Genomic DNA, 27620 nt, shown 5'->3' on the forward strand with positions numbered 1-27620 from the left:
GCAATTGTCATCCAGCTCTATGGGGTTTCACACTTTACTCAACCATATATATGAAACCCGAATTAGGGTGGTTTCACACTTGCGTTTTTGTCTGCAGCGTTTTTTGAACAAAAAACGCATGCGTTTTTTTCCCTATATTTAACATTGAAAACGCATGCGTTTTTTTGTACGCGTTTGGTCGCGTTTTCAATCGCATGCGTTTTTTTACTGCATGCGTTCATTTTCAGAAATGCAACTTGTAGTATTTTTGAGAGGCGTTTTTTGGACACATAAAAACACATGCGTTTTTTTGCGGCAAATAATTGTATTGCTGTCTATGTAAACGCATGCGTTTTTAAGCACATGCGTTTATTTGCGTTAAAAACGCATGCGTTTTTATAGAAAAAACACAAGAAAACACAAGAAAACACAAGAAAAAACATGAAAAACCTAACCCTACCCCTAACCCTAGGGAACCTAACCCTACCCCTAACCCTAAGGGATAGGATCCTAACCCTAAGGGTTAGGGTTAGGATCCCTAAGGTTTGGGTTAGGGTTAGGATCCCTAGTGTTACTAGGGATCCCACTAGGGATCCCAACCCTAACCCAAACCCTAGGGATCCTAACCCTAACCCTTAGGGTTAGGATCCTATCCCTTAGGGTTAGGGTTAGGGGTAGGGTTAGGGTTAGGTTCCCTAGGGTTAGGGTTATGGTTAGGGGTAGGGTTAGGGGTAGGGTTAGGGTTAGGATCCCTAGGGTTACAAGGGATCATAACCCTAACCCTAACCCTACCTATTTCTGTTTATTGTGGGTTTTATAGTTGATTTTGATGATTGGCAGCTGTCACACACTTCTCTGCATGCGTTTAAAAAATGCAAACGCAGGAAAAAACGCATGTAAACGCGTTAAAACGCCGCATTTTTTTTCTGCATGCAGAAACGCATGCGTCAAAAAAACGCAGCGTTTGCATGCGCTTACATGCGTGTTTTCACCACATGCGTTTTTTAAAAAAACGCTGCAGATCAAAACGCAAGTGTGAAACCAGCCTTATGCGGCAGTGCAATGAGTTGTCCTAAATGCTCCACAATATTCCCATAGATAAAAGTGTTATTATGTATGTAGATTCTGTGTATGCAATTAGGTGGACAATCAGGAATATCTAAGACACTAGTTCTAGATTGTGCACTTCATAGCATCTTTACCTCTTCCTCCACAATCCAAAAGTAATGATTTCTTCCTTCTATTCTTCATCTTTACTTCTACATAAAGCCACTTGGTTTCTACATATCCTTGATTGTTATAAACTTTACCTTTCTGGGTTCTTAATTTCCTCTGTCACAAAGTTGAGAGTATCCCATCCAGAGTACGAAAAAAGCGCAGAATACAAAGCGAGAGCAATGTTCCCTACGTCATAGGACGAACCAGCAAAAGCATCCTCAAAATTCTCCGTGTGACCTAATAAGAGACATAAATTACGGGTTAATGGAGCCATAGTAATGTATAAAGCTAAAAAGGCAAATATTTCCCATATCACTGCTGATCACAATAGTTTATACAGAATAAAACAAGGATTTCCTCAACCTCTGCCAACCACAGTATGCATAAAGAAAACAATAGCAGAGATTTCCTATACCAAGGCATTGTGCTGATCTTTCTCTGCAGTAAACATTCAGCTTGAGGAAATAAAGTCCATTCGTCAGTTCAGGGAAACATCTGTGTCTCGGAGACTTTAACTCTGGTGACGAAAAAGCAGCACTGAAGCCATAGCAATCTTACAGCAGGCAGTATGTGCTATGATGTGACTATGAGCGGCATGCTGATAAGATAAAGCTGCATTCCTATGGAGTCACTGTATGCACAGATTTGGGGACTTTTCATGCTACAATAATAATTCTGAGTGCAAAGTGAGCCTATAGCATTGTGCCCCCTCCGTCATTACACCTAGCCACATATGCTTTGTAATAAATGGCTCAATTCTGTCCCCGATGTTCCACATTTATCTTATTCCCTGACAATCACAATGGTATTTGCAGGATGATATAAATGGGTACAGATACGGCAGGGCTATACACAATTTTGGGTCAGCATTCATCCCACTTTTAGCTCGCACTCACCTTTGCTGTCATCCCTAACACAGATGGTAAAACAGCAGAAAAAGGGCAAGGAAAGTGTTTTCACCCTAAAACAATGCCAGCCCAGGATAATACCACAGCTGTGCTATTGTTTTATCATGTAAATGAAGGTAAAAGTGTTCATCTGGCCCTATTCCTGCTGCATCCTCTCCTGTCATCTGTTATCACTTAGTTTAGCAGATGGTCATGAATAACAATAGACGAAACAGCACAAACCAGACTTTTGCTGGCTCATAATGTCCATCAATCACCAACTTGTTTGCTGACCACCAGTTGTTTAACAGCCTGATTACAGACAGACCATATTTAATATACACACAGAATGATCAGTAATAGATCAGTGAGTGCTCATGGGCTGTCATAGTTCTCAGCAGCACATGTCCTGTTTACACTGGATTATGCACTGCCAATAATGAAGAACCATCATTTCACCCGACGAACAAGTATTTCGCTTTTCCACTAGGTAATCGATAGCCTGTTTACACTGTACAATTAGCAGGAAACATGTGCACCAATTGGTGTTATATATATATATGTATATACAATATATATAAATATATATATATATATATATATATATATATATATATATATATACACTCACCGGCCACTTTATTAGGTACACCTGTCCAACTTCTTGTTAACACTTAATTTCTAATCAGCCAATCACATGGCGGCAACTCAGTGCATTTAGGCATGTAGACATGGTCAAGACAATCTCCTGCAGTTCAAACCGAGCATCAGTATGGGGAAGAAAGGTGATTTGAGTGCCTTTGAACGTGGCATGGTTGTTGGTGCCAGAAGGGCTGGTCTGAGTATTTCAGAAACTGCTGATCTACTGGGATTTTCACGCACAACCATCTCTAGGGTTTACAGAGAATGGTCCGAAAAAGAAAAAAAATCCAGTGAGCGGCAGTTCTGTGGGCGGAAATGCCTTGTTGATGCCAGAGGTCAGAGGAGAATGGGCAGACTGGTTCGAGCTGATAGAAAGGCAACAGTGACTCAAATCGCCACCCGTTACAACCAAGGTAGGCCTAAGAGCATCTCTGAACGCACAGTGCGTCGAACTTTGAGGCAGATGGGCTACAGCAGCAGAAGACCACACCGGGTACCACTCCTTTCAGCTAAGAACAGGAAACTGAGGCTACAATTTGTACAAGCTCATCGAAATTGGACAGTAGAAGATTGGAAAAACGTTGCTTGGTCTGATGAGTCTCGATTTCTGCTGCGACATTCGGATGGTAGGGTCAGAATTTGGCGTAAACAACATGAAAGCATGGATCCATCCTGCCTTGTATGAAGCATCTTTGGGATGTGCAGCCGACAAATCTGCGGCAACTGTGTGATGCCATCATGTCAATATGGACCAAAATCTCTGAGGAATGCTTCCAGCACCTTGTTGAATCTATGCCACGAAGAATTGAGGCAGTTCTGAAGGCAAAAGGGGGTCCAACCCGTTACTAGCATGGTGTACCTAATAAAGTGGCCGGTGAGTGTATATATATATATATATATATATATATATATATATAGTGGGTAAGGAAAGTATTCAGACCCCTTTAAATTTTTCACTCTTTATTTCATTGCAGCCATTTGGTAAATTCAAAAAAGTTCATTTTTTTCTCATTAATTTACACTCTGCGCCCCATCTTGACTGAAAAAAAACAGAAATGTAGTAATTTTTACAAATTTAATAAAAAAAAGAAAAACTGAAATATCACATGGTCATACATATTCAGACCCTTTGCTCAGACACTCATATTTAAGTCACATGCTGTCCATTTCCATGTGAACCTCCTTGAGATGGTTCTACTCCTTCATTGGAGTCCAGCTGTGTTTAATTAAACTGATAGGACTTTATTTGGAAAGGCACACACCTGTCTATATAAGACCTCACAGCTCACAGTGCATGTCAGACCAAATGAGAATCATGAGGTCAAAGGAACTGGCCAAGGAGCTCAGAGACAGAATTGTGGCAAGGCACAGATCTGGCTAAGGTTATGGATCGCCCCCAGGCGCAGGGCAATGGGGTACTCGGTACCGGGTCCCTCTGTCTCGGTTCTGGGGATGTCACGGTGGCCCGACCCGGTCCGTGGCCCTGCTAAGGAGCGCCCAATCAAAGGTGTAGTTTGTCAAGTGTTCGTGACGCCACCTGTGGTGTTCGGTCAGGGTGACCGACGCTGCTAGAGGTCCGCTGGGGTGATGGAATGGCAGCTAGATGTTATACCTTCCCACAAGTATGTCCCCAGGGCTTCCCTTGATGAGTATGTGGTAATGGTGGATGTTGTAAGGCGCGATGAATAACGAGGACAGAAAGGTTGCAGTCTCTTTACCTTTTACTAAAGACTTCAACGTCCACAGTCCACAGCACTGTTCACAGGGCAGGCTAAGTCCAGCCGGTCCGAAGGCACATCCAGAGTTCCCTTTGCAGGTGGAAATCAGTAGCCTTCCTACTAGCGCCTGTGTGTTGTAGTACCTCCCTGCTGAGCACCACGGGATAGTCCTCACAACTCTCGTGTATATTTCTGATGTTCTCTCTCTGTCCCCCAGATGGTATGGCTAGGACGACCCGTATGACGGGGTAGGCCTGGAGCTATTTTATAGGGACCCTAGTGACGCCCCTCTCCCACAATTTGCCTCCGTTGCCTTCATTAGGTATTAAGGTCGGGCAGCCAACTTGGAATTGAACTGTTCTGCCGTGTTTCAAAGTAATGCGTAGAGCCAACTACTTCCTCGGTGTTCCGGCCACCGGCTATGCGCCTCAGAAGAATGTTGCCGATCTTAAGGCAGGACTCCTCCTGGTGTTATCTCCTTGTGCTATGATCTCGTTTCTCACTTCTCCACAATATACTTCGCTTCTTGTCCTTTCTTAGGATGCTGCCGCAATGAGGTGCAGGCGCAGCTCCGTAACATTCTATCTCCTGCTATGTCTCTGTCAGGATCCCACCCCTGACAGGGACCTCTGTCTGCAGCTCCGATGTTCCTCCTTCTCTCTCTCTGTCTGCCTGACAGGTCTTCTCTGGGTCTCACCCAGGCAGCTTTCTGACTAACTTCCTATCCAACTCCCAGTTTTACCCGTGAGTGAGGAGTGGCCTAATAAATAGAACCTTTTGCTCCCCCTGGTGGCCGGAGTGTGAAGTGTAGTGTGTGACTGTGATACCTGGTCAGGTGAACTCCTTTAGTACCATCAGACGTACCATCACTCCCCCTGGTGGAAGAGCAACAATACTGCAACGACCAGGACTCTGGGGTGCTGCAGTTACAACTCAATTTCTGCAGTACTCAAGGTTCCTAAGAGCACAGTGGCCTCCATAATCCTTAAATGGAAGAAGTTTGGGACAATCAGAAGTCTTCCTAGACCTGGCCATCTAGCCAAACTGAGCAATCGTGGGAGAAGAGCCTTGGTGAGAGAGGTAAAGAAGAACCCCAAGATCACAGTGGCTGAGCTCCAGAGATGCAGTAGGGAGATGGAAGAAAGTTCCACAAAGTCAACTATCACTGCAGCCCTCCACCGTCGGGCCTTTATGGCAGAGTGGCCCGATGGAAGCCTCTCCTCAGTGCAAGACATATGAAAGCCTGCATAGAGTTTGCTAAAAAACAAGTGAAGGACTCCCAGACTATGAGAAATAAGATTCTGTGGTCTTATGAGATGAAGATAGACCTTTTTGATGATAATTCTAAGTGGTATGTGTGGAGAAAACCAGGCACTGCTCATCACCTGCCCAATACAATCCCAACAGTGAAACATGGTGGTGGCAGCATCATGTTATGGGGGTGTTTTTCAGCTGCAGGGACAGGACGACTGGTTGTCATTGAAGGAAACATGAATGCAGCCAAGTACAGAGATATCCTGGATGAAAACCTCTTCCAGAGTGCTCTGGACCTCAGACTTGGACGAAAGGTTCACTTTCCAACAAGACGATGACCCTAAGCACACAGCTAAAATAACAAAAGAGTGGCTTCAGAACAACTCTGTGACCATTCTTGACTGGCCCAGCCAGAGTTCTGACCAAAACCCAATTGAGCATCTCTGGAGAGACCTGAAAATGGCTGTCCACCAACGTTCACCATCCAACCTGACGGAACTGGAGGGGATCTGCAAGGAACAATGGCAGAGGATCCCCAAATCCAGGTGTGAAAAACTTGTTGCATCTTTCCCAAGAAGACTCATGGCTGTACTAGCTCAAAATGGTGCTTCTACTCAATACTAAGCAAAGGGTCTGAATACTTATGACCATGTGATGTTTCAGTTTTTCTTTTTTAATAAATTTGCAAAAATTACCGTACTACATTTCTGTTTTTTTCAGTCAAGATGGGGTGCAGAGTGTACATTAATGAGAAAAAAATGAACTTTTTTGAATTTACCAAATAGCTGCAATGAAACAAAGAGTGAAAAATTTAAAGGGGTCTGAATACTTTCCGTACCCACTGTATACATATATACAGCTCTGGCAAAAATTGAGAGACCCCTGCAAAATGTTCAGTTTGTCTGATTTTTCTCTTTATAGGTATATTTTTGAGTAAAATGTAAATTGTTCTTTTAGCCTAGAAACTTCATGTCTCTAAATTTCCAGGCAATAAATTTTGTAATTTTTTTCTGACAAAGAAAAATGGTCAAAATTAAAAAAAACAGTTCTTTTAGACCTCAAATAGAAAACAAGTTCATAATCATTTAGAAACAACAATACTAATGTTTTAACTCAGGAAAAGTTCAGAAATCAATATTTTGTGGAATAACCATGATTTTTAATCACAGTTTTCATGCGTCTTGGCATGCTTTACACCAGTCTTTCACACTGCTTCTGGAGCAAAAATTTAAGCAGTTCTTCTTTGTTTATGGCTTGTGACTATCCATCATCCTTTTGGCTACATTCCAGAGGTAGGTTTTCAATGGGGTTCAGGTCTGGAGATTGGGCTGCCCATGACAGGGTTTTAATGTGGTGGTCTCTTAATTTTTGCCAGAGCTGTATACATACAATATTATATACACTGCTCAAAAAAATAAAGGGAGCACTAAAATCCCACATCCTAGATATCACTGAATTAAATATTCCAGTTGCAAATCTTTATTCATTACATAGTGGAATGTGTTGAGAACAATAAAACATAAAAATGATCAACTTATATCAAAATGGATATCCCATGGAGGTCTGAATTTGGAATGATACTCAAAATCAAAGTGAAAAATCAAATTACAGGCTGATCCAACTTCAGTGGAAATGCCTCAAGACAAGGAAATGATGCTCAGTAGTGTGTGTGGCCACCAAGTGCCTGTGTGACCTCCATACAATGCCTGGGAATGCTGCTGATGAAACGACGGATGGTCTCCTGAGGGATCTCCTCCCAAACCTGGACTAAAGCATCCGCCAACACCTGGACAGTCTGTGGTGCAACATGACCTTGGTGGATGGTGCGAGACATGATGTCCCAGATGTGTTCAAATGGATTCAGGTCTTGGGGAACGGGCGGGCCAGTCAATAGCTTCAATACCTTCATCTTGCAGGAACTGCTGACAAACTCCAGTCACATGAGGTCTGGCATTGTCCTGCATTAGGAGGAACCCAGGGCCAACCGCACCAGCATATGGTCTCACAAGGGGTCTGAGGATCTCATCTCGGTACCTAATGGCAGTCAGGCTACCTCTGGCGAGCCCATGGAGGGCTGTGCGGCCCTCCAAAGAAATGCCACCCCACACCATTACTGACCCACTGCCAAATCGATCATGCTGAAGGATGTTGCAGGCAGCAGATCGCTCTCCACGGCGTCTCCAGACTCTGTCACGTCTGTCACATGTGCTCAGTGTGAACCTGCTTTCAATTGTTTTGAGGTGAGGAAATCACCATTGCATGCTTCTACTTAAAGGGAACCTGTCACCCCCCCAGTCGTTTCAAACTAAAAGAGCCACCTTGTGCAGAGGTAATGCTGCATTCTGACAAGGTGGCTCTTTTAGGTCTGGGTGCTGTAACTTGAGAAATAATCAGTTTTATAATTTGTCTGAAATACCTGCTCCTCAGTCAAGTGGGCCGGCGTTTCCCCCCTGCTTCAGACAGCACACAGCTGTCACTCACATCTTCTTGGCGCCGGGCGCCGCCTCCTCCTCACCGCTGTTTTCAAAAGTAGCCGGCGCCTGCGCTCTTATCCCCTGCCTGGTGCAGGCGCAGTGAGCGCTGGCCGTCTTTCCTCATATGCAGTCCAGCTGACTGCACCTGTGCGGCCGCCCTGCCTGTGATTCCCAGCCCCGCAATGTGAATAAATCATAAGTCACTGCGGGGCTGGGATTCAAAGGCAGGGCGGCCGCACAGGCGCAGTCAGCTGGACTGCATATGAGGACAGACGGCCAGCGCTCACTGCGCCTGCACCAGGCAGGGGATAAGAGCGCAGGCGCCGGCTACTTTTGAAAACAGCGGTGAGGAGGAGGCGGCGCCCGGCGCCAAGAAGATGTGAGTGACAGCTGTGTGCTGTCTGAAGCAGGGGGGAAACGCCGGCCCACTTGACTGAGGAGCAGGTATTTCAGACAAATTATAAAACTGATTATTTCTCAAGTTACAGCACCCAGACCTAAAAGAGCCACCTTGTCAGAATGCAGCATTACTGCTGCACAAGGTGGCTCTTTTAGTTTGAAACGACTGGGGGGGGGGTGACAGGTTCCCTTTAAATGACCTACTTTCATGATAAAATGCCACTGTAGTGTGAACTTTTTCAGTTTTCTATAAATTTAACCCGAAAGCCAAATATCCGTAACTTTGTGTGAGTAGAATATATACTTGTTGTTTGTTGAATTACAACAACTTGATCATCTCTATAAAAACAGTATGTTATTGGTTTCAGATATCAGATCTGAGTAACTGTAAAAGGTCCCCACTATACAGTGGGGAAAATAATTATTTGATACACTGCCGATTATGCAACTTTTCCCACCTACAAAGAATGAAGAGGTCTATAATTTTTAGCATAGGAACCCTTCAACTGTGAGATACAGAATCTAACAATAAAATCCAGAAAATCACATTGTATAATTTTTAAATAATTAAATTGCATTTTATTGGATGAAATAAGTATCCGATCACCTACCAATCAGCAATAATTCTGGCTCTCATAGACCTGTTAGTTTTTCTTTAAGAAACCCTCCTACTCTGCACTCATTAATTGCACCTGTTTGAACTTGCAACCTGTATAAAAGACACCTGCTGACACAATTAATCACACTCCAACCTCTCCACCATGGCCCAGACCAAAGAGATGTCTAAGGACACCAGGGACAAAATTGTAGACCTGCACAAGGCTGGGATGGGATACAAGACACAAGGCAAACAGCTTGGTGAGAAGTCAACAATTATTAGAACACAGAAGAAATAAGATGACTGTCAACCTTCCTAGGTCTGGAGCTCCATGAAAAATCTCGCCTCGTGGAGTAAGGATATTTCTGAGAAAGGTCAAGTATCAATCCAGTACCACACAGGAGAACCTGGTCAATGACCTGAAAAGAGCTGGGACCACAGTATCAAACATTACCGTAAGTAACACAAACACACTACGCCGTCATGGATTAATATCCTGCAGGGAAGGCAAGGTCAACCTACTCATGCCAGCACATTTCCAGGCTCATTTGAAGTTCGCCAACGACCATCTGGAAGATCCAGAGGAGACATGGGAGAAAGTCATGTGTTCTGATAAGAGGAAAATAGAACTTTTTGATATTAACTTCTCTCGCAGTGTTTGGAGGTGGAGAAAGAACCCCAAGAACGCCACAAAAACCCCAAGAACAAGGTCACAACCATTAACCATGGTTGGGGAAACATCATACTTTGGTGGTGCTTTTCTGCAAAGGGGACAGGACGACTGCGCCATATTGAAGGGAGGATGGATGGGGTCATGTATCGCAAGATTTTGGCCAACAAACTCCTTCCGTCAGTAACATCGCTGAAGATGGGTTGTGACTGGATCTTACACACAGCCAGGGCAACTAAGGAGTTGGTCCGTAAGAAGCATTTCAAGGTCCTGGAGTGGACTAGCCAGTCTTCAGACCTGAACCCCATAGAAAATTTTTGGAGGAAGCTAAAACTCAATGTTGCCTAGAGACAGCCCCAAAACCTGAAAGATCTGGAGAAGATCTGTTTGGAGGAATGGGCCACAATCCCTGCTGCAGGGTGTGCAAACTTGGTCAAGAACTACTGTTTATAGCTCTAAAGTAGCAACTCTTTTATTAAGTCACATGTTGTGACAAAACATCCTGCCCCCACCATCACTCTACACTTGATGGTCTACTCCTTTTTGCTGCTCCTGCCAGTCAGAACACATTCAGACCAAAGGAAATTTGGTGACTTATGGAATTAACCTAGGTATCCGGACATGTAATTTCTTAAGACATGGACTTTGCTGGTCTGAATCACTATACAGTATAGAATATTTTATTGCAGCCTTATCCACATACATTAAACACTTCACGACCTTGGGGTTTTCCGTTTTTCCATTTATTTGTTTTTTTGTCCCTGTCTTCCCAGAGACATCACTTTTTCATTTTTTGCCAATGTGGCCATGTGAGGGGTTGTTTTTTGCAGGACTGGTTGCACTTTTGAATGACACAATTGGTTTTACCATATCGTGTACTGGAAAACATGAAAAAAATTCAAAGTGCGGTGAAATTGCAAAAAAAAAATTGCAATTCCCCAATTGTTTTTTTTTTACCATGTTCACCAAATGCTATTTTTCCGTGCCAAGCTGACTTCTTTATTGATACCATTTTGGGCTAGATCTGATGTTTTGATCGCCTATCATTGCATTTTAGTGCAATGTTGAAGCAACCAAAAAACATAATTCTGGCGTTTAGATTTTTTTATCGTTACACCATTTACCAATCATATTAATTCTTTTTATATTTTGATAGATTGGGTGATTCTGAACACAGTGATACCAAATATGTGCAATTTTTTAATTACTGTTTTATTTTTAATGGGCGAATGGGGGGGGTGATTTGAACTTTTACATTTTTTTTTTTTTTTTTAGATTTTTAGAAGCATTTTTTTTTACTAAACACTTGTTTCAACAGTCTCCATAGAAGACTAAAAGCTGCGACCATCCGATCACCTGTGCTACGCATAGCAGTGCTTCAGTAGCTAAAATGCTCATCTGGTATGAGTGCCAGCCACAGACCCCAAGTTGTCATGCCAACCCATCGGCGACCCGTGGTCATGTGACACGGGCGCTGATTAGCGGGGTTTATGATGTGCTTCTGACGCGAGCATGTTAAATGCCGCTGTCAGAGATCAATTCGATTGCGGCTGTTAGGGGCACATGTCAGCTGATTTCATCAGCTGACATGTTCCGGAAAACATGCAGGCTCAGCGCCTCAGCCCGCATGGAGTGCGCGGATACCACCTATGACGTACCTATACGTCATAGGACGTGAAAGTGTTAAGTGAGTTGTCCGTGACTCTTACTATTTTTGATATGGGTATAAGAACCATCAGGCAGAGAGTTGATGCCAGCTGAAAGTGCTCAAGGACGCTCCTACCGGCGATTTCCCTGCTTCCGATGATGTCACATTGAATGAGCAGTGTCTTCTCTTATACTCTGCTGTGTTGAATGGGTATCTCTGCTGATGGCATACTGATTGACTTCCTGTTCCCCACTGCCTAACTGCGGGGAGCAAGCTGTCAATCAGCATTACGTCTGCAGTGATGTTCTGTCAACAGAGCAGTCTGTAAGAGGAAGAGCTGATCTGACGACAAGAAATGAAGCAGAGGAATCGCCGGCTGAGATCGTCCCTGTGCAGAACAGGCAGATAATTAGCAACTACCTGCTTTTTAGTTCTAAGCTCCATACACAAAAATAATAAAAGTCCTGAATAATCCAGTTAATTTTCTGGTTGCAGATTTAGTCAGTAGTCTACTGGGATAAAATGATTACCAATCATGTCTGAACTATATTTAATTCATAATTGTCTTTAATAATCTACAATAAGACTTGATGATAGGATAGTGGTGATGTATACATGGGGCAGAAGCAATGCTGATCTGTAACGCAGCACTATGCAGTGACCTATATAACTGCTGACTGCAGTTCTATCATATTGGGTCGGAGTTCACAGTGCCAAACAGTATTCAGTGGCTGTGTAATTAATGCAATGTGACACCATATTCAGGGACAGTCTGACCGTATCTCACTTATGTTATACAGCTGTTGTTGCTATATAATCTTGCGACCTTCAAACTGTGTGAGTCAAGTTCGACTGAGAAGATAGGCGATTTGCACAGAACTACCCTAATGGAAGATGATAGCACGCAGATAATGGCCTTCCTTCCTGTGTATGCTGATAACAATCCATTACAATACAAGCGGCCATACACACTAGATGAATGATGGCCAAGCCCCCCTTATTGGGCCATCTAATGTATATGGTGGTGCCCGATGGCAGATGGAGGGTAAAAGCAAGGTCAGATCTATAGGATTTCACACATCCAATTATTTTGTTCTTAATCCTTCAGAGGTGCCTGGCGGCATCTAATTTCCTTTGCCGACTCACAACACAGGCACGTTTGGCTGAATTGGGCGTACATATGTATGTAGTGGACGGAGGAAAAACTACAAGTCGAAGAAGTGTACCTCTAAAATGTAGAGCCAGTTTAAAAGGAATTTCTCAGCAGATTTTTGCAATGTAATCTGAGAAAGGCATGGTATAGGGGCAGAGACCCTGACTCCAGTGATGTATCACTTACTGGACTGCTTTATGCAGTTTTGATAGTTTCCCTGTTTTCTCTGCTGTACATAGATCAGTGCTATGAATGCTGAGCCCTTTATAACCCCGCCCACACCACAGACTGGCAGCTTCCTGTGTACATTGTCTGGTTGCACAGATGGTAAGAGATTTGCAGGCCTCCTGTCTAGCTACCAGATACTATTGACCTGGATCCTGGACTGGAATCCTACGTATCGATCCTCTCATCTCTACTGGTGACAGATTCCCTTTAAATCAAAATGTTAACTGTAGAGATGTGCAATCAAGGCACATAGTCATTTGCCCCATAACTTACCTTTGCCTATTTTCACAATTCCAGCAATGATGACAGCGATGAGTGCCACTACTTTGGCATAAGTGAAGACATCCTGGACGCGTGTACCCCATTTTACATATGCACAGTTCACAAAGGTGAGGAGCGCTAGGAGGAGGCAAAAAAAGGTGAGTCATGTTTTCAAATGGAGCAATGCACTACAATGAATATTGTAATAATTATAGCTCGTTCATGGTAGGGCATCCAGATGACAATTAACAATCATTGATTCCCTAAGATCCTGGAACCTAAAATGATCATGTGCTGTAGAGCCTCCATTAAAGGGATTGTCCTTCAGCTCTACAGAAAGACATGGTTGTGCTGGTACTAACACTAGTAATACATGTCACTAGAGAGATATGTGAACATAGAAAGTAAATTACAATATCGGGGCTACCAACTGTCCGCAAATGCCTGAAAAATCAATGACTATCACCAAAAATTGATGTGTCCCTGATTTTTCTAAGAAGCTGGAGGAGATGGTTACTGTGACTGTAACTACCCTGATTTCTCAGGCTGAGGTCGCAGTCGGTGGGCTCACGGGCCGGGCCGAGTATTCCCATCTGTGCACAGGCCGGAAAGTGTGTAACGTTCACAATAATTACCAGCCTTGGGGCTGTAGACATATATCACTAATAATTGTTATGTCTGTATAATGTTAGCTGGCTGTGATTTTTGTATAACTTGTGCAGAAAAAACACAGCTCGGCCTAGCAACCTTCATAGAGGTGGCTGAGTGGGCAAGTGTGAGTCCAAGTAAAACATATTGGGATCACCACGTCATGTAAGTACAGGTCCTGGATAACAACTCCAGAGCCCTGCAGTCTGGTCTATTTCTCCCCGGCCGGGCATTAGTCATGGGCCGCCTGAACTTCTCTCTTTGTAGACAGAGATTTGGCCGCTTTTGTGACATCAGTGAGGATGTATTGTCCCCGGCAGTCAGGAGACCGTCCTGCTGCTGTCAGCACAAGACCCGCTGCCGCACTTCCTTGTGTACCACTTTCCACCACATCCTGTTACACACAGACCAGGGACCTCGTATTTCAAAAGACCAAAATAAGGGAAGACCAGCAGATGGGAACACTGAAATGAGAGGAGGTCTGCTAAGCAAGGACGCAGCACTGCACATCAGGCAGACACGCAGAAAGCGCCTTCCCATTTCTGAATATCATCACTCAGCAAACATAGTTTCACTTCCATATGGGTCCGGCACATGACTTTAACACACGACATGGTGATTCTCCAATATCCTATCCCAATATGTAGTTGGTGTAATAATAATTATTTTCATGGCAGATTACATGCGTTTTTGATGCGTTTCCGCTGAAGAAAAGCAGTAAAAACGTGCGCTTTTTTAGCTGTGGATTTTCTGCATCTAATGCAAATCATTAGGAAAAATCTGCACATAAGACTCAGCGTACCCGCAAGAGAAATTAACATGTTGCGGATCTGAAACCCACATCACAGGTCAGTTTACACCAGGGCTGTGGAGTCGGCGCCCATTTTGGTGGAGTCTGAGTCATGGAAATTGAGGAGTCGGAGGTTTGGTTTACTGACTCCACAGCCCTGGTTTACACTGAGTAAAAAAGCTCCTTGGGCAGGAGATCTCTATAAATCCCATCCACTTTGCTGGAACTGTAAGATGCTGCGTGTTTGATGCAGTGAGAATATGGGAACGTACAACAAAGAGTAAGGAAAAGCCAATCTTTATCATTACAAAGTGGGACATTATCTTCATGGTCATGTTCTGATCTGGAATAATAGTCTTAATACTTCTGATGTTTTCCGAGCTGCAGTCAGACAGCATTCCCTTGTACTATTCTGGTAAGTGTAGATTGTTTACGGGCTCGTATCCAATAGCGACATGCAGAATTGTGAATGCAGCTCTGGGATTCAATATGCTGAAACTCAGGATTACAAGAAATCCAATGTGCTTACACATTTTATGTGGATTTCATTTCTACACAGTAAATACAGCCATTCTGTGAGTACACATTAATATCTTATCATGCACTAAACGTGACGTCATCTTCTTCTTACCTATGCACGTCGCTGCTATGAGCCTGTTTGCAGAGTAGGGAGACTCACATGATGGAAAGATGGGCTGCACCATGTAGTTGGCGAAGGTAATGGCAATAACTGCTTGGCTCGTAGGCTCAATAATTAGCAGAGAAGTCCACAGCCTAATAAAGGCTATAAAGCCACCGAAAGCCTCCAGGATGTAGGCATAGCTTGCTCCTGACTTGGTAATAGTTGTGCCCAATTCTGCATAACATAAGGCACCAAATATCGAAAACACTCCTCCAACCGCCCAGATCACAAGGGAAAGACCATATGAAGCGCTGTAAATCAAGACCCCCTTTGGTGATACAAAAATCCCAGAGCCAATCATATTGCCCACAATTAGACAAACCCCATTTATCAAGGAGATTTCCTTCTTGAGTTTCATGGATTCCTGGGAGCTGGAGTTGGTTGCAGTTCCATTTTTTCCATTCGGAGTTGGCTCCTCTGTGGCAGCTGATGTGTATTTAGTGGCGATACCCATGGTGGAATGAAAGAGTCAGCAGCACAACAGCATGTCCAGCTAGGAGAATAGGAAAGGACAGAGGGTGAGCTAAAAAGCCACACACATAAAAACGTTACCGCGGAGGATGGACCTCTGCAGTGACGGCTACATGTCAGGTGTATAGAACCAGTCAGGGATGCAGTCGTTTTCGGACGATTCTCTAGTTATATATTAGATAGGGTTAGTAAGTCTTCCCAAATCTGTTAGTTTTCAAGATGCCGAACCCGAGCAGAACCAAAGACGTCCAAAGCCAAAGAATCAGTTACATCGGAATAGTACCCGAAAATACCAAATCTAGCCAAATAAAACCTATCGTAGCTAAAATCATCATAGTAGCAATGTACACAATATTCTTGTCCCTTTAATACCACATTACTGAGCACCCGGGCATGATGTATGTTTATAACAATGTTGTATTTGTCATTACAGGTATTCTGTTGACAAAATACAAAATAACAAAAAGTGCTAAAAACGGTCAACAAAAAACATGGTGGAATATATTTTCGACCTAAATGAAGTTCACACTTATGAAGTCGTAAGATATAATCAACCAAACACTATCTAGTGACAAAAAAAAAAAACAAAAGCGAAGTTTACGTTTCTTACACATTTGGGATCCAATTCTTAAATACTACTTTTTCTAGCCCACAAACATAGTTACATAGGTTGAAATAAGACCTAGGATCATCAAGTTCCACCTTTCTCCATTCATGCATCTATATGTACCTTTATTATACACTATGTAGTGTAGAAAGCGGAGAATCCCTATTTCCAGGGTATATTTCACCTTGTACCGATGCTTCTATTGGCCATTGTTACTGATAATTCTCATAAGAAGCTCATCTCTCCGTTATAGACCTATCAAGACTAGATTAGTGGACTCTTGAGCTTGGTGCCTACAGTAATGCCATTTCTGTTTAATTATTAACGATGGGTTAAAATACAATTAAGGGTACACATCTAAGGCTCTGTGATGACCATGTCTCCGTCCTAAATATGGCATATGCAGTGAGGAAAGTCCCCAGCATAAAGTCATATACATACGGCTCCTTTTTCCCCATACAGGACCAGAGACACCCTTGTTAGCATTTGTCGGAGTGGTATACTTCTGTATTTTATTACGTAGAAAAGACTGGCATACTAGTACAGCAAATTATTTAAAAAGTCATATACCATGGGGTATATATCTGTATGTACAATTGGAGTTAATGGGTGATGTGCGCCACGTTACTAGAATATGTGTCTGCACGTTTTATGAGTGGTTGTAACCATGGATCGCTAAGCTACTGCAACATAGTAAGCGACATAGCTTATCAGAAGAACTATACTACATTTCTAATTGGAGCTATTTGCTAATATTATTATTACTACACCTACTATATATTGGGATAGGATCTTGGAGATGGGAATACCCCTTTAAGCTTCTGGAAACTGGAGTTAAGCTAGGCTTTCCTTTATCTGGAGCAAAGATTAAGCTCGCTGACGAAAGTTAACACTGCAAATGAAATCTTTGGTCAGAGTGACTTCTTAGCATCTTCCTCTGGCACCCAGGGCACATGCCCAGGCATCCTCGTCCTAGCTATGCCCATCACATCCCCTGCTCTCCCGCTTTTACACCCTGATTATTTTCCACATTTGTACGGGGCGTCACTTGAAACAGGCTGCATTTCTTTGAGCCTTGTAAACAAGCAGGACAATTACACAGTGATACAAAAGCCTCACAACACAGGAAGAGTGACAAGAACGGGTTGGATGAAGAAGTCAGTCCCGTCACCGTCAGTCACCTTATAGTTGACTCTGATGGTCACCGTTGCCATAGCAGCAGTCAACCCTTGAGTGACAGAACTTTCATTGTCAGATCTGATGTGTGTTGTCCATGCCTGATAATATAAGCCTGAGGCAGCAGCTTCACCTTAAGGAAGAGATAAGTTTACTTATTCTAGGAAGTTAGTCATTAATGCCGGCCTATGAGAGCAATGTGCTGATAAGTATTCCCAGAGGTGTAAACAACCGCAGCCAGCTGTGACCCTGGCACTGATCACGGCCAATTACCGCACACCCTGCAATTCTGGGGGCACCTGAAATCCCCCAATCACAACAGCCACTATCTGGGCACAGTCTTATTAATGATCATAGAGATCACGAGTCACTTCAGAGTATAGCCACAATTCTGGGCACTCACAGCTACGACCATAGTGATGGGGTCCCAGAGACCCAGTAATCATCATCCGCACATGCTGCTATTCTGGAGCAAACCTGTCATCTCCGGTGTATACTGACCAGCAGAGAAATATACACTACGCTCCATGTACAGGAATAGCAACAGTAAAAACAGCATGGTGTGTACTGGCAATAATCGGGGGGTACTGAGTGGTCTTGGTAATACTGAGGTAACACGGCCAGTGGGATAGGTCCAGTCATCACCAGAAGGTTGGAGGTCTGTGGGGACCAGAGCAGTGATAACAGGGTGAGTGGGGATGGTGGTGGGTACACTCACCAATATATGTGTGACAGGAGGAGCACAATGACTATGTAGTGATGATGGAGGGGTATGGTGGGGACCTGAGGGGTGTGGGTGTAACCTGAGAGATAGGTCTAGTGATGTAAGCTGTGGGGGGAAATGGTGGGTAAACTAGTGGGTATATGTGTAACCTGAGGGATAGGTCTAGTGATGTAAGGTGTGGGGGGATATGGTGGGTACACCAGTGGGTGTGTGTGTAACCTGAGGGACAGGTCTAGTGATGTAAGCTGTGGGGGGATATGGTGGGTACACCAGTGGGTGTGTGTGTAACCTGAGTCTAGTGATGTAAGCTGTGGGGGGATATGGTGGGTACACCAGTGGGTGTATGTGTAACCTGAGGGACAGCTCTAGTGATGTAAGGTGTGGGGGGATATGGTGGGTACACCAGTGGGTGTATGTGTAACCTGAGGGACAGGTCTAGTGATGTAAGGTGTGGGGGGATATGGTGGGTACACCAGTGGGTGTATGTGTAACCTGAGGGACAGGTCTAGTGATGTAAGCTGTGGGGGAATATGGTGGGTACACCAGTGGGTGTATGTGTAACCTGAGGGACAGGTCTAGTGATGTAAGCTGTGGGGGGATATGGTGGGTACACCAGTGGGTGTGTGTGTAACCTGGGGGATAGCTCTAGTGATGTAAGCTGTGGGGGAATATGGTTGGTACACCAGTGGGTGTGTGTGTAACATGAGGGATAGGTCTAGTGATGTAAGCTGTGGGGGGATATGGTGGGTACACCAGTGGGTGTGTGTGTAACATGAGGGATAGGTCTAGTGATGTAAGCTGTGGGGGGATATGGTGGGTACACCAGTGGGTGTGTGTGTAACATGAGGGATAGGTCTAGTGATGTAAGCTGTGGGGGGATATGGTGGGTACACCAGTGGGTGTGTGTGTAACCTGGGGGATAGCTCTAGTGATGTAAGCTGTGGGGGAATATGGTGGGTACACCAGTGGGTGTGTGTGTAACCTGGGGGATAGCTCTAGTGATGTAAGCTGTGGGGGGATATGGTGGGTACACCAGTGGGTGTGTGTGTAACCTGGGGGATAGCTCTAGTGATGTAAGCTGTGGGGGGATATGGTGGGTACACCAGTGGGTGTGTGTGTAACCTGGGGGATAGCTCTAGTGATGTAAGCTGTGGGGGGATATGGTGTGTGCAAGCTGAGGGACAGGTCTAGTCCTGACAGGGGTCGGGTCACACTCACTGCTCCTGGACGCCTTCTGCTGCCCTCGGCTGCTGCTGAGACTGAAGAGGCAGTGCACAGGAGCACTGGCCGTTTAGCTGAGAGCCGGGAGGAGGGTGCAAGGTACAGAAACAACAGGATTTCGAAAGAAGACAAGATCACTCAGCGAATTCTGAGAGTTGTGGAGAAAGCATTTCTTATCAGCGGGGGGAGGTGGATGGAGACAGCAGGGGGGGCAGGGAGCACTCAGGAGAGGAAGGTGAGGAGGAAAGTGTCCGTGGTGGGGGATGCTGCTTCAGGACGACCCCCGGGAGCCCCGCACCCTGCATAGTGACCGGGGTGGGGGGTTTCCAGCTAGTGCCCTGCCCCGTCCCAGCCTGGGAAAGCCTCTTCTCTCAGGAGACTATGGTACCGGTAAATCTCCCAGAGAATGCGGCTCCATAGCCTCCTGGATGGAAAGTAATGCTGCCATATACATGCTGGCCATTACCCTGCACTTGTCACAGATAGCACAATATATAGATTTATGTTACTTCTATTCCGCAGCACCTTACTGACATCACTGTCCCCATTGGGGCTCAGGAACGTAGCACAATACATAGATTTATATTACTTCTATTCCGCAGCACCTTTGCCGTATGTGGAGTCGGGAAGGATTTTTTTCCCCAATGTGGAGCTTACTCTTTGCCACATGGTTTTTTTTGCCTTCCTCTGGATCAACATGTTAGGGCATGTTAGGTTAGGCTATGGGTTGAACTAGATGGACTTAACCCCTTCATGACCGTGGGATTTTTCGTTTTTCCATTTTCGTTTTTCACTCCCCTCCTTCCCAGAGCCATAACTTTTTTATTTTTCCGTCAATTTGGCCATGTGAGGGCTTATTTTTTGCGGGACGAGTTGTACTTTTGAATGACACCATTGGTTTTACCATGGCATGTACTAGAAAACAGGAAAAAAATTCCAAGTGCGGTGAAATTGCAAAAAAAGTGCAATCCCACACTTGTTTTTTGTTTGTTTTTTTTGCTAGGTTCACTAAATGATAAAACTGACCTGCCATTATGATTCTCCAGGTCAGTACGAGTTCATAGACACCTCACATGTCTAGGTTATGTTTTACCTAAGTGGTGAAAAAAAATTCCAAACTTTGCAAAAAAATAAATAAAATTGCGCCATTTTCCGATACCCGTAGCGTCTCCATTTTTCGTGATCTGGGGTCGGGTGAGGGCTTATTTTTTGCATGCCGAGCTGGCGTTTTTAATAATAGCATTTCGGTGCAGATACGTTCTTTTGATCGCCCGTTATTGCATTTTCATGCAATGTCGCGGCGACCAAAAAAACGTAATTCTGGCGTTTCGATTTTTTTTCTCGTTACGCCGTTTTGCAATCAGGTTAATGCTTTTTTTTTATTGTTAGATCGGGCGATTCTGAACGCGGCGATACCAAATATGTGTAGATTTGATATTTTTTTTATTGATTTATTTTGATTGGGGCGAAAGGGGGGTGATTTAAACTTTTATATTTTTTTTATTTTTTTCACATTTTTTTTTACTTTTTTTTTTAATTTTTACCATGCTTCTATAGCCTCCATGGGAGGCTAGAAGCAGGCACAGCCCGATCGGCTCTGCTACATAACAGCGATCATCAGATCACTGTTATGTAGCTAAAATGCAGGTGTGCTGTGAGCGCCGACCACAGGGGGGCACTCACAGCCACCGGCGATCAGTAACCATAGAGGTCTCAAGGACCTCTATGGTTACCTTCCTGACTCATCGCCGACCCCCGATCATGTGACGGGGGTCGGCGATGCGCTCATTTCCGGCCGCCCGGCCAGATGCGGTAGTTAAATGCCGCTGTCTGCGTTTGACAGCGGCATTTAACTAGTTAATAGCGGCGGGTGATCGCGATTTCACCCGCCGCTATTGCGCGCACATGTCAGCTGTAAAAAACAGCTGACATGTCGCGACTTTGATGTGCGCTCACCGCCGGAGCGCACATCAAAGCAGGGGACCCGACATCGGACGGTATAGTACGTCCGATGTCGGGAAGGGGTTAAAGTCTTCCTTCAACCTTAATAACTATGTAACCTTACTGACATCACTGTCCCCATTGGGGCTCAGGAACATAGCACAATATATAGATTTATGTTACTTCTATTCCGCAGCACCTTACTGACATCACTGTCCGCATTGGGGCTCAGACAGCACAATATATAGATTTATGTTACTTCTATTCCGCAGCACCTTACTGACATCACTATCCCCATTGGGGCTCAGACAGATAGCACAATATATAAATGTAATAATAATAATAATTTTATTTCTATAGCGCCAACATATTCCGCAGCACTTTACATTATAGAGGACTTGTACATACAATACACATTATAGCATAACAATAAGCACATAGATCAAAACAGATGCCAAGAGGAATAAGGGCCCTGCTCACAAGCTTACAATCTATGAGGAAAAAGGGAGACACGAGAGGTGGATGGTAACAATTGCTTTTGTTGTTCGGACCAGCCATAGGGTAAGGATCGGGTGTTCATGTAAAGCTGCATGAACCGGTTATCAGCCTAAGTATGTAACAGTACAGACACAGAGGGCTATGAACTGCATAAAGCGTGTGAGAATATGATGCGAGGAACCTGGTTATGTGAAAATTTTGAATGGGCAACACAGGGATAGTTAGGTAAATGTGTTGAGACGGTAGGCCAGTCTGAACAAATGCGTTTTAGGGCACGCTTAAAACTGTGGGGATTGGAGATTAATATTATTTCTATTCTGCAGCCCCTTACTGACATCACTGTCCCCACTGGAGCTCAGACAGATAGCACAATATATAGCTTTTTGTTACTTATATTCCGCAGCACCTAACTGACATCATTGTCCCCATTGGGGCTCACAATCTATATTCCCTGTCAGTATGACTTTGGAGGAAACCCACAAAAACTAGGAGAACATACAATGTGCAGTTCTATGGAATCCCTACACTAAAGTATGTACATAATAGGTGAATGTATTGTCTATGGTGTCTAACCTCTGTACCATCTCTGTCTACAGGTCTTAGGCCAGGTTCACACTGCGTTCTTGTCCATGTTCAGTGGTCCTGTTGGGGCTTGCATCCGAACCCCCAGCAAAATGAGATTTGGGCGTATAAGCCTCCTGAAAACAATGGAAATAATGCACAACAGAACAGACATTGACTCTGTCCCACCATTATAGTCTGTGGCCCCGTCGGCATATACGCCCAAATCCTGTTTTGCTGGGGGTTCAGACGCAAACCCCAACGGGACCCCTGAACGCAATGTGATAGCACCCTTACCCATATCACCTCATTCTACTTAATGTGCTTCTGATTTGGTGGTGAGCTGAATCAAATCTTATTTAATGAAGGAAAGTATAAAAAGCACTGCTGTGGTGCTCATAATCCTCTTACAATAGGACAAGCTAGATGGCAAAACAAGTGCTTGTAATATCCCAAAATTAATAGGAATGAAAAAATAACTTTTAACCATGCCAAAGGAGTTGAAAAGAAAAGTCTTGAGTGAGGAAAAGAAGGGCTCAATTCTGGCTTTACTAGCAGAGAGACACAGTGAGCGTCATGTTGCCTTCGTCCTTAACATTTCTAAGAAGGCAGTCCATTACAACAAGGTCAAGCAGCAGACATTGGGGACAACAAAGCTACAGACCGTCAGAGGGCGAAAACGACTCTCCACTGAGCGGGATGACCGTCATCTTATTCGAATGTCATTCAGCAACCGCAGGATGACATCAAGTGACCTACAAACGGAATGGCAAATGGCAGCTGGGGTGAAGTGCACGGAAAGAAAAGTTCGTAACAGGGTCCTAGAGGCAGGACTCAAGTCATGTAAAGCTAGAGAAAAGCCTTTCATCAATGAGAAGCAAAGGAGAGCCAGGCTGAAGTTTGCCAATGACTATAAGGATTGGACCATAGAGGACTGGAGTAAGGTAATCTTAATAATAATAATAATCTTTATTTTTATATAGCGCTAACATATTCTGCAGCGCTTTACAGTTTGCACACATAATCATCACTGTCCCCTATGGGGCTCACAATCTAAATTCCCCATGAAGAGTCTAATTTTCAGCTTTGCCCAACACCTGGTCATCTAATGGTTAGATGGAGACCTGGAGAGGCGTACAAGCCACATTGTTTTGCACCCACTGTGAAATTTGGTGGAGGATCGGAGATGATCTGGGGATCCTTCAGCACGGCTGGAATTGGGCAGGTTAATCTTTGCGAAGGACGTATGAATCAAGCCGCATACCAGGTTATCCTGGAAAAACTGTTGATTCCTTCTGCTCAGGCAATATTCCCCAACTCTGAGGTCTGGTGTTTCCAACAGGACAATGTGCCATGCCACTCAGCTAGGTCAATCAAGGTGTGGATGAAGGACCACCACATCAAATCCCTGTCATGGCCAGCCCAATCTCCAGACCTGAACCACATTGAAAACCTCTAGAATGTAATCAAGAGGAAGATAAATAATCACAAGCCATCAAAGAAGAACTGTTTAAATGTTTGTACCAGGAGTGGCATAAGGTCACCCAAAAGCAATGTGAAAGACTGGTGGAAAGCATGCCAAGACACATGAAAGCTGTGAATAAAAATCATGGTTATTCCACAAAATATTGATTTCTGAACTCTTCCGGAGATAAAACATTAGTATTGTTGTTTCTAAATGATTATGAACTTTTCGTTTTTATTTTGCATTGAGGTCTGCAAGCAATGCATTTTTTTGTTATTTTGACCATTTCTAATTTTCAGAAAAAAAATACAAAATGTATTGCTTGGAACTTCAAAGACATGTTGTCAGTAGTTTATAGAATAAAAGAACAATTTACATTTTACTCAAAAATATACCTATAAAGAGAAAAATCAGACAAACAACATTTTGCAGTGGTCTCTTAATTTTTGCCAGAGCTGTGTATCTATTCTAACTTGTCACTCTGTGATTATACTGTACACCGCACATGAATTACCGACTTTTCAAAGGACACCGGTGCGTAAACATCAGACAGCACTTGCACGGTCCGTGTGGTGTCCGATATTGTCTCGCACCCATAGACTTGCATTGGCGAGACTCGGCCCATATACACGTAAAATCACAGCATGTTGCGATTTCACACGCACGTAGAATACACCCGAGAAAAAAAACGGTGATGTGAGCTGCCCCATAGATTAACACTGGTCGGAGTGCTATGCGATGTTTCCTTGCATAGCACTCATCCCTACTCTACAGTAGTGTGATTCCGGCCTAAATGTGATGAAAGTTGCGCTAATCGTATAATTAACATCAGAAGAGCCGCTAATGTCATCCACATATGTATGGAAATATTTCTGGACCTCTGTAAGTTGCTACATTGAAAAACTCTACAGTCGGCCTCCCCTGGCGCACAGAGGACTGATAACTGGGAACAATAGATTGCATTAACTTGCACAAGTGGCTAGGCTGTACACAGAAGAAGAACGTTCTCTTACCCCTTGATCTGATCATTAAGGTATTTTAGGCTCAGTCATACCTGCATGTACATTCCTATGGGGAGGGGGGCAAACATCTGGGACCCTGCACATAACTTAGGTTACATATTAAAAGGGAAAAACAACAACCCTTCCTTCCGTAATCAGATGCCCGGGGGTCCATACACATAGATCATTGGAACTAATCAGGGTGTATTTATGGTGCATTCAGACGAGTAGATAATCGGTGCTTGTAACCAGGCCGGCAATCACTCGCCATCAAGAAGAACGCTCATTTGTCTGGTGATCAGATCGTTTTATGCCAGCTAAAAAAGTCAATGTAATTGGTAATGTATTGTCCCATGTAAACAGGAGATGTGCTGCTGGTAACATGATATCTTATGGGACAGAACAATCGTATTGATGATCATCCTGTCTCCATTATTGTTCATCGTCCTAACTAGCGCCGATCAGCTTGTGTATGGCCAATCAGACCTTCTTACGGTGCATTAATGGCTGAAATCAGCACATCTATATGCGCCATTATTTCAGTCTGACGTGTACGGGTGACTTTAGTGCCACTTTAATGGATGAAAACAAGGACGGTTCATAGTCCAAAGACTACACGCTGATATGTGTCACACAAGCGTGAAGCTGTGCAGACAATTGTGTGACAATGCGACCCAAACCGCAGTGCGACACCACTGACATTACTTGCAGAACAAGGGGTAGGTGGAGCACAGGAATAATAGGTCTGGCCTCACATTGCACGGCACACAGGGGGACTGACCCTACCTGTTCTCAGCTTCTACATTCCTCTTTGGGAGCCGCCATCATATTTACAAGTCAGAAGTGGGAAGTCCTGTTCTTCATATAGAACGAAAAACAAGAAGTTTCTCTTCATAGGGAGGTTGTAACGAAAAAAATGGGACTTCTGCCGGGCAGAAAGGCATTGTTTGTGGGATGGTCAATGAATTAATAATGATGTGCTGAGTAAACAGGGCTGTCCTAGCAACCACAGGAAGACGGAGAGGAGCTTTACATTGTTGGCACGGACTGAACGTCCTGTATTGTGTGCAGCCTGTCCTCCACTAGTATGAGCAAGTCATCATTTACTTTCCTCCATGCTTCACCCAAGTCTTTATTCAGCCACGCTTCTTGTCTGCTGTAATAGGGAAGTGTGTATCTACCCAGGGCTCCACAATAGGAACCCTGCGCTCCCCAATAGCAACCCTGCGCTCCCCAATAGCAACCCTGCGCTCCCCAATAGGAACCCTGCACTCCCCAATAGGAACCCTGCGCTCCCCAATAGCAACCCTGCGCTCCCCAATAGGAACCCTGCGCTCCCCAATAGGAACACCGCGCTCCCCAATAGGAACCCTGCGCTCCCCAATAGGAACCCTGCGCTCCCCAATAGGAACACCGCGCTCCCCAATAGCAACCCTGCGCTCCCCAATAGGAACCATGCGCTCCCCAATAGGAACCCTGCGCTCCCCAATAGGAACCCTGCGCTCCCCAATAGGAACCCTGCGCTCCCCAATAGCAACCCTGCGCTCCGCAATAGGAACCCTGCGCTCCCCAATAGGAACCCTGCACTCCCCAATAGGAACCCTGCGCTCCCCAATAGCAACCCTGCGCTCCGCAATAGGAACCCTGCGCTCCACAATAGGAACCCTGCACTCCCCAATAGGAACCCTGCACTCCCCAATAGGAACCCTGCGCTCCCCAATAGCAACCCTGCGCTCCCCAATAGGAACCCTGCGCTCCCCAATAGGAACACCGCGCTCCCCAATAGGAACCCTGCGCTCCCCAATAGGAACCATGCGCTCCCCAATAGCAACCCTGCGCTCCCCAATAGCAACCCTGCGCTCCCCAATAGGAACCATGCGCTCCCCAATAGGAACCCTGCGCTCCCCAATAGGAACCCTGCGCTCCCCAATAGGAACCCTGCGCTCCCCAATAGCAACCCTGCGCTCCGCAATAGGAACCCTGCGCTCCCCAATAGCAACCCTGCGCTCCCCAATAGGAACCCTGCGCTCCCCAATAGCAACCCTGCGCTCCGCAATAGGAACCCTGCGCTCCCCAATAGCAACCCTGCGCTCCCCAATAGGAACCATGCGCTCCCCAATAGCAACCCTGCGCTCCCCAATAGGAACCCTGCTCTCCCCAATAGGAACCCTGCTCTCCCCAATAGGAACCCTGCGCTCCCCAATAGGAACCCTGCGCTCCCCAATAGGAACCCTACGCTCCCCAATAGGAACCCTGCGCTCCCCAATAGGAACCCTGCGCTCCCCAATAGCAACCCTGCGCTCCCCAATAGCAACCCTGCGCTCCCCAATAGCAACCCTGCGCTCCCCAATAGGAACCCTGCGCTCCCCAATAGGAACACCGCGCTCCCCAATAGGAACCCTGCGCTCCCCAATAGGAACCATGCGCTCCCCAATAGCAACCCTGCGCTCCCCAATAGCAACCCTGCGCTCCCCAATAGGAACCATGCGCTCCCCAATAGGAACCCTGCGCTCCCCAATAGGAACCCTGCGCTCCCCAATAGGAACCCTGCGCTCCCCAATAGCAACCCTGCGCTCCGCAATAGGAACCCTGCGCTCCCCAATAGCAACCCTGCGCTCCCCAATAGGAACCATGCGCTCCCCAATAGCAACCCTGCGCTCCCCAATAGGAACCCTGCTCTCCCCAATAGGAACCCTGCTCTCCCCA

At 45.0% G+C, this 27620-nt stretch overlaps 1 protein-coding gene across 1 annotated transcript in view; it reads right to left on the bottom strand.

The window, feature by feature from the left end:
* Positions 1–19597, bottom strand: part of SLC7A7 (solute carrier family 7 member 7) — a 32286-nt gene extending 12689 nt beyond the window's left edge. The window contains exons 1-4 of the mRNA XM_077298821.1: positions 19446–19597; positions 15199–15742; positions 13142–13267; positions 1290–1434 (exon numbers count right to left, since the gene is read on the bottom strand). Coding sequence (XP_077154936.1) covers positions 1290–1434; positions 13142–13267; positions 15199–15703 — 776 coding nt within the window. The 5' untranslated portion in view covers positions 15704–15742; positions 19446–19597. The remainder of the gene's footprint in view (positions 1–1289; positions 1435–13141; positions 13268–15198; positions 15743–19445) is intronic.
* Positions 19598–27620: the final 8023 nt, after the last annotated feature.

This window comes from Ranitomeya variabilis, chromosome 1 (genome assembly GCF_051348905.1).
Source record: "Ranitomeya variabilis isolate aRanVar5 chromosome 1, aRanVar5.hap1, whole genome shotgun sequence".
Taxonomy (NCBI): domain Eukaryota; kingdom Metazoa; phylum Chordata; class Amphibia; order Anura; family Dendrobatidae; genus Ranitomeya; species Ranitomeya variabilis.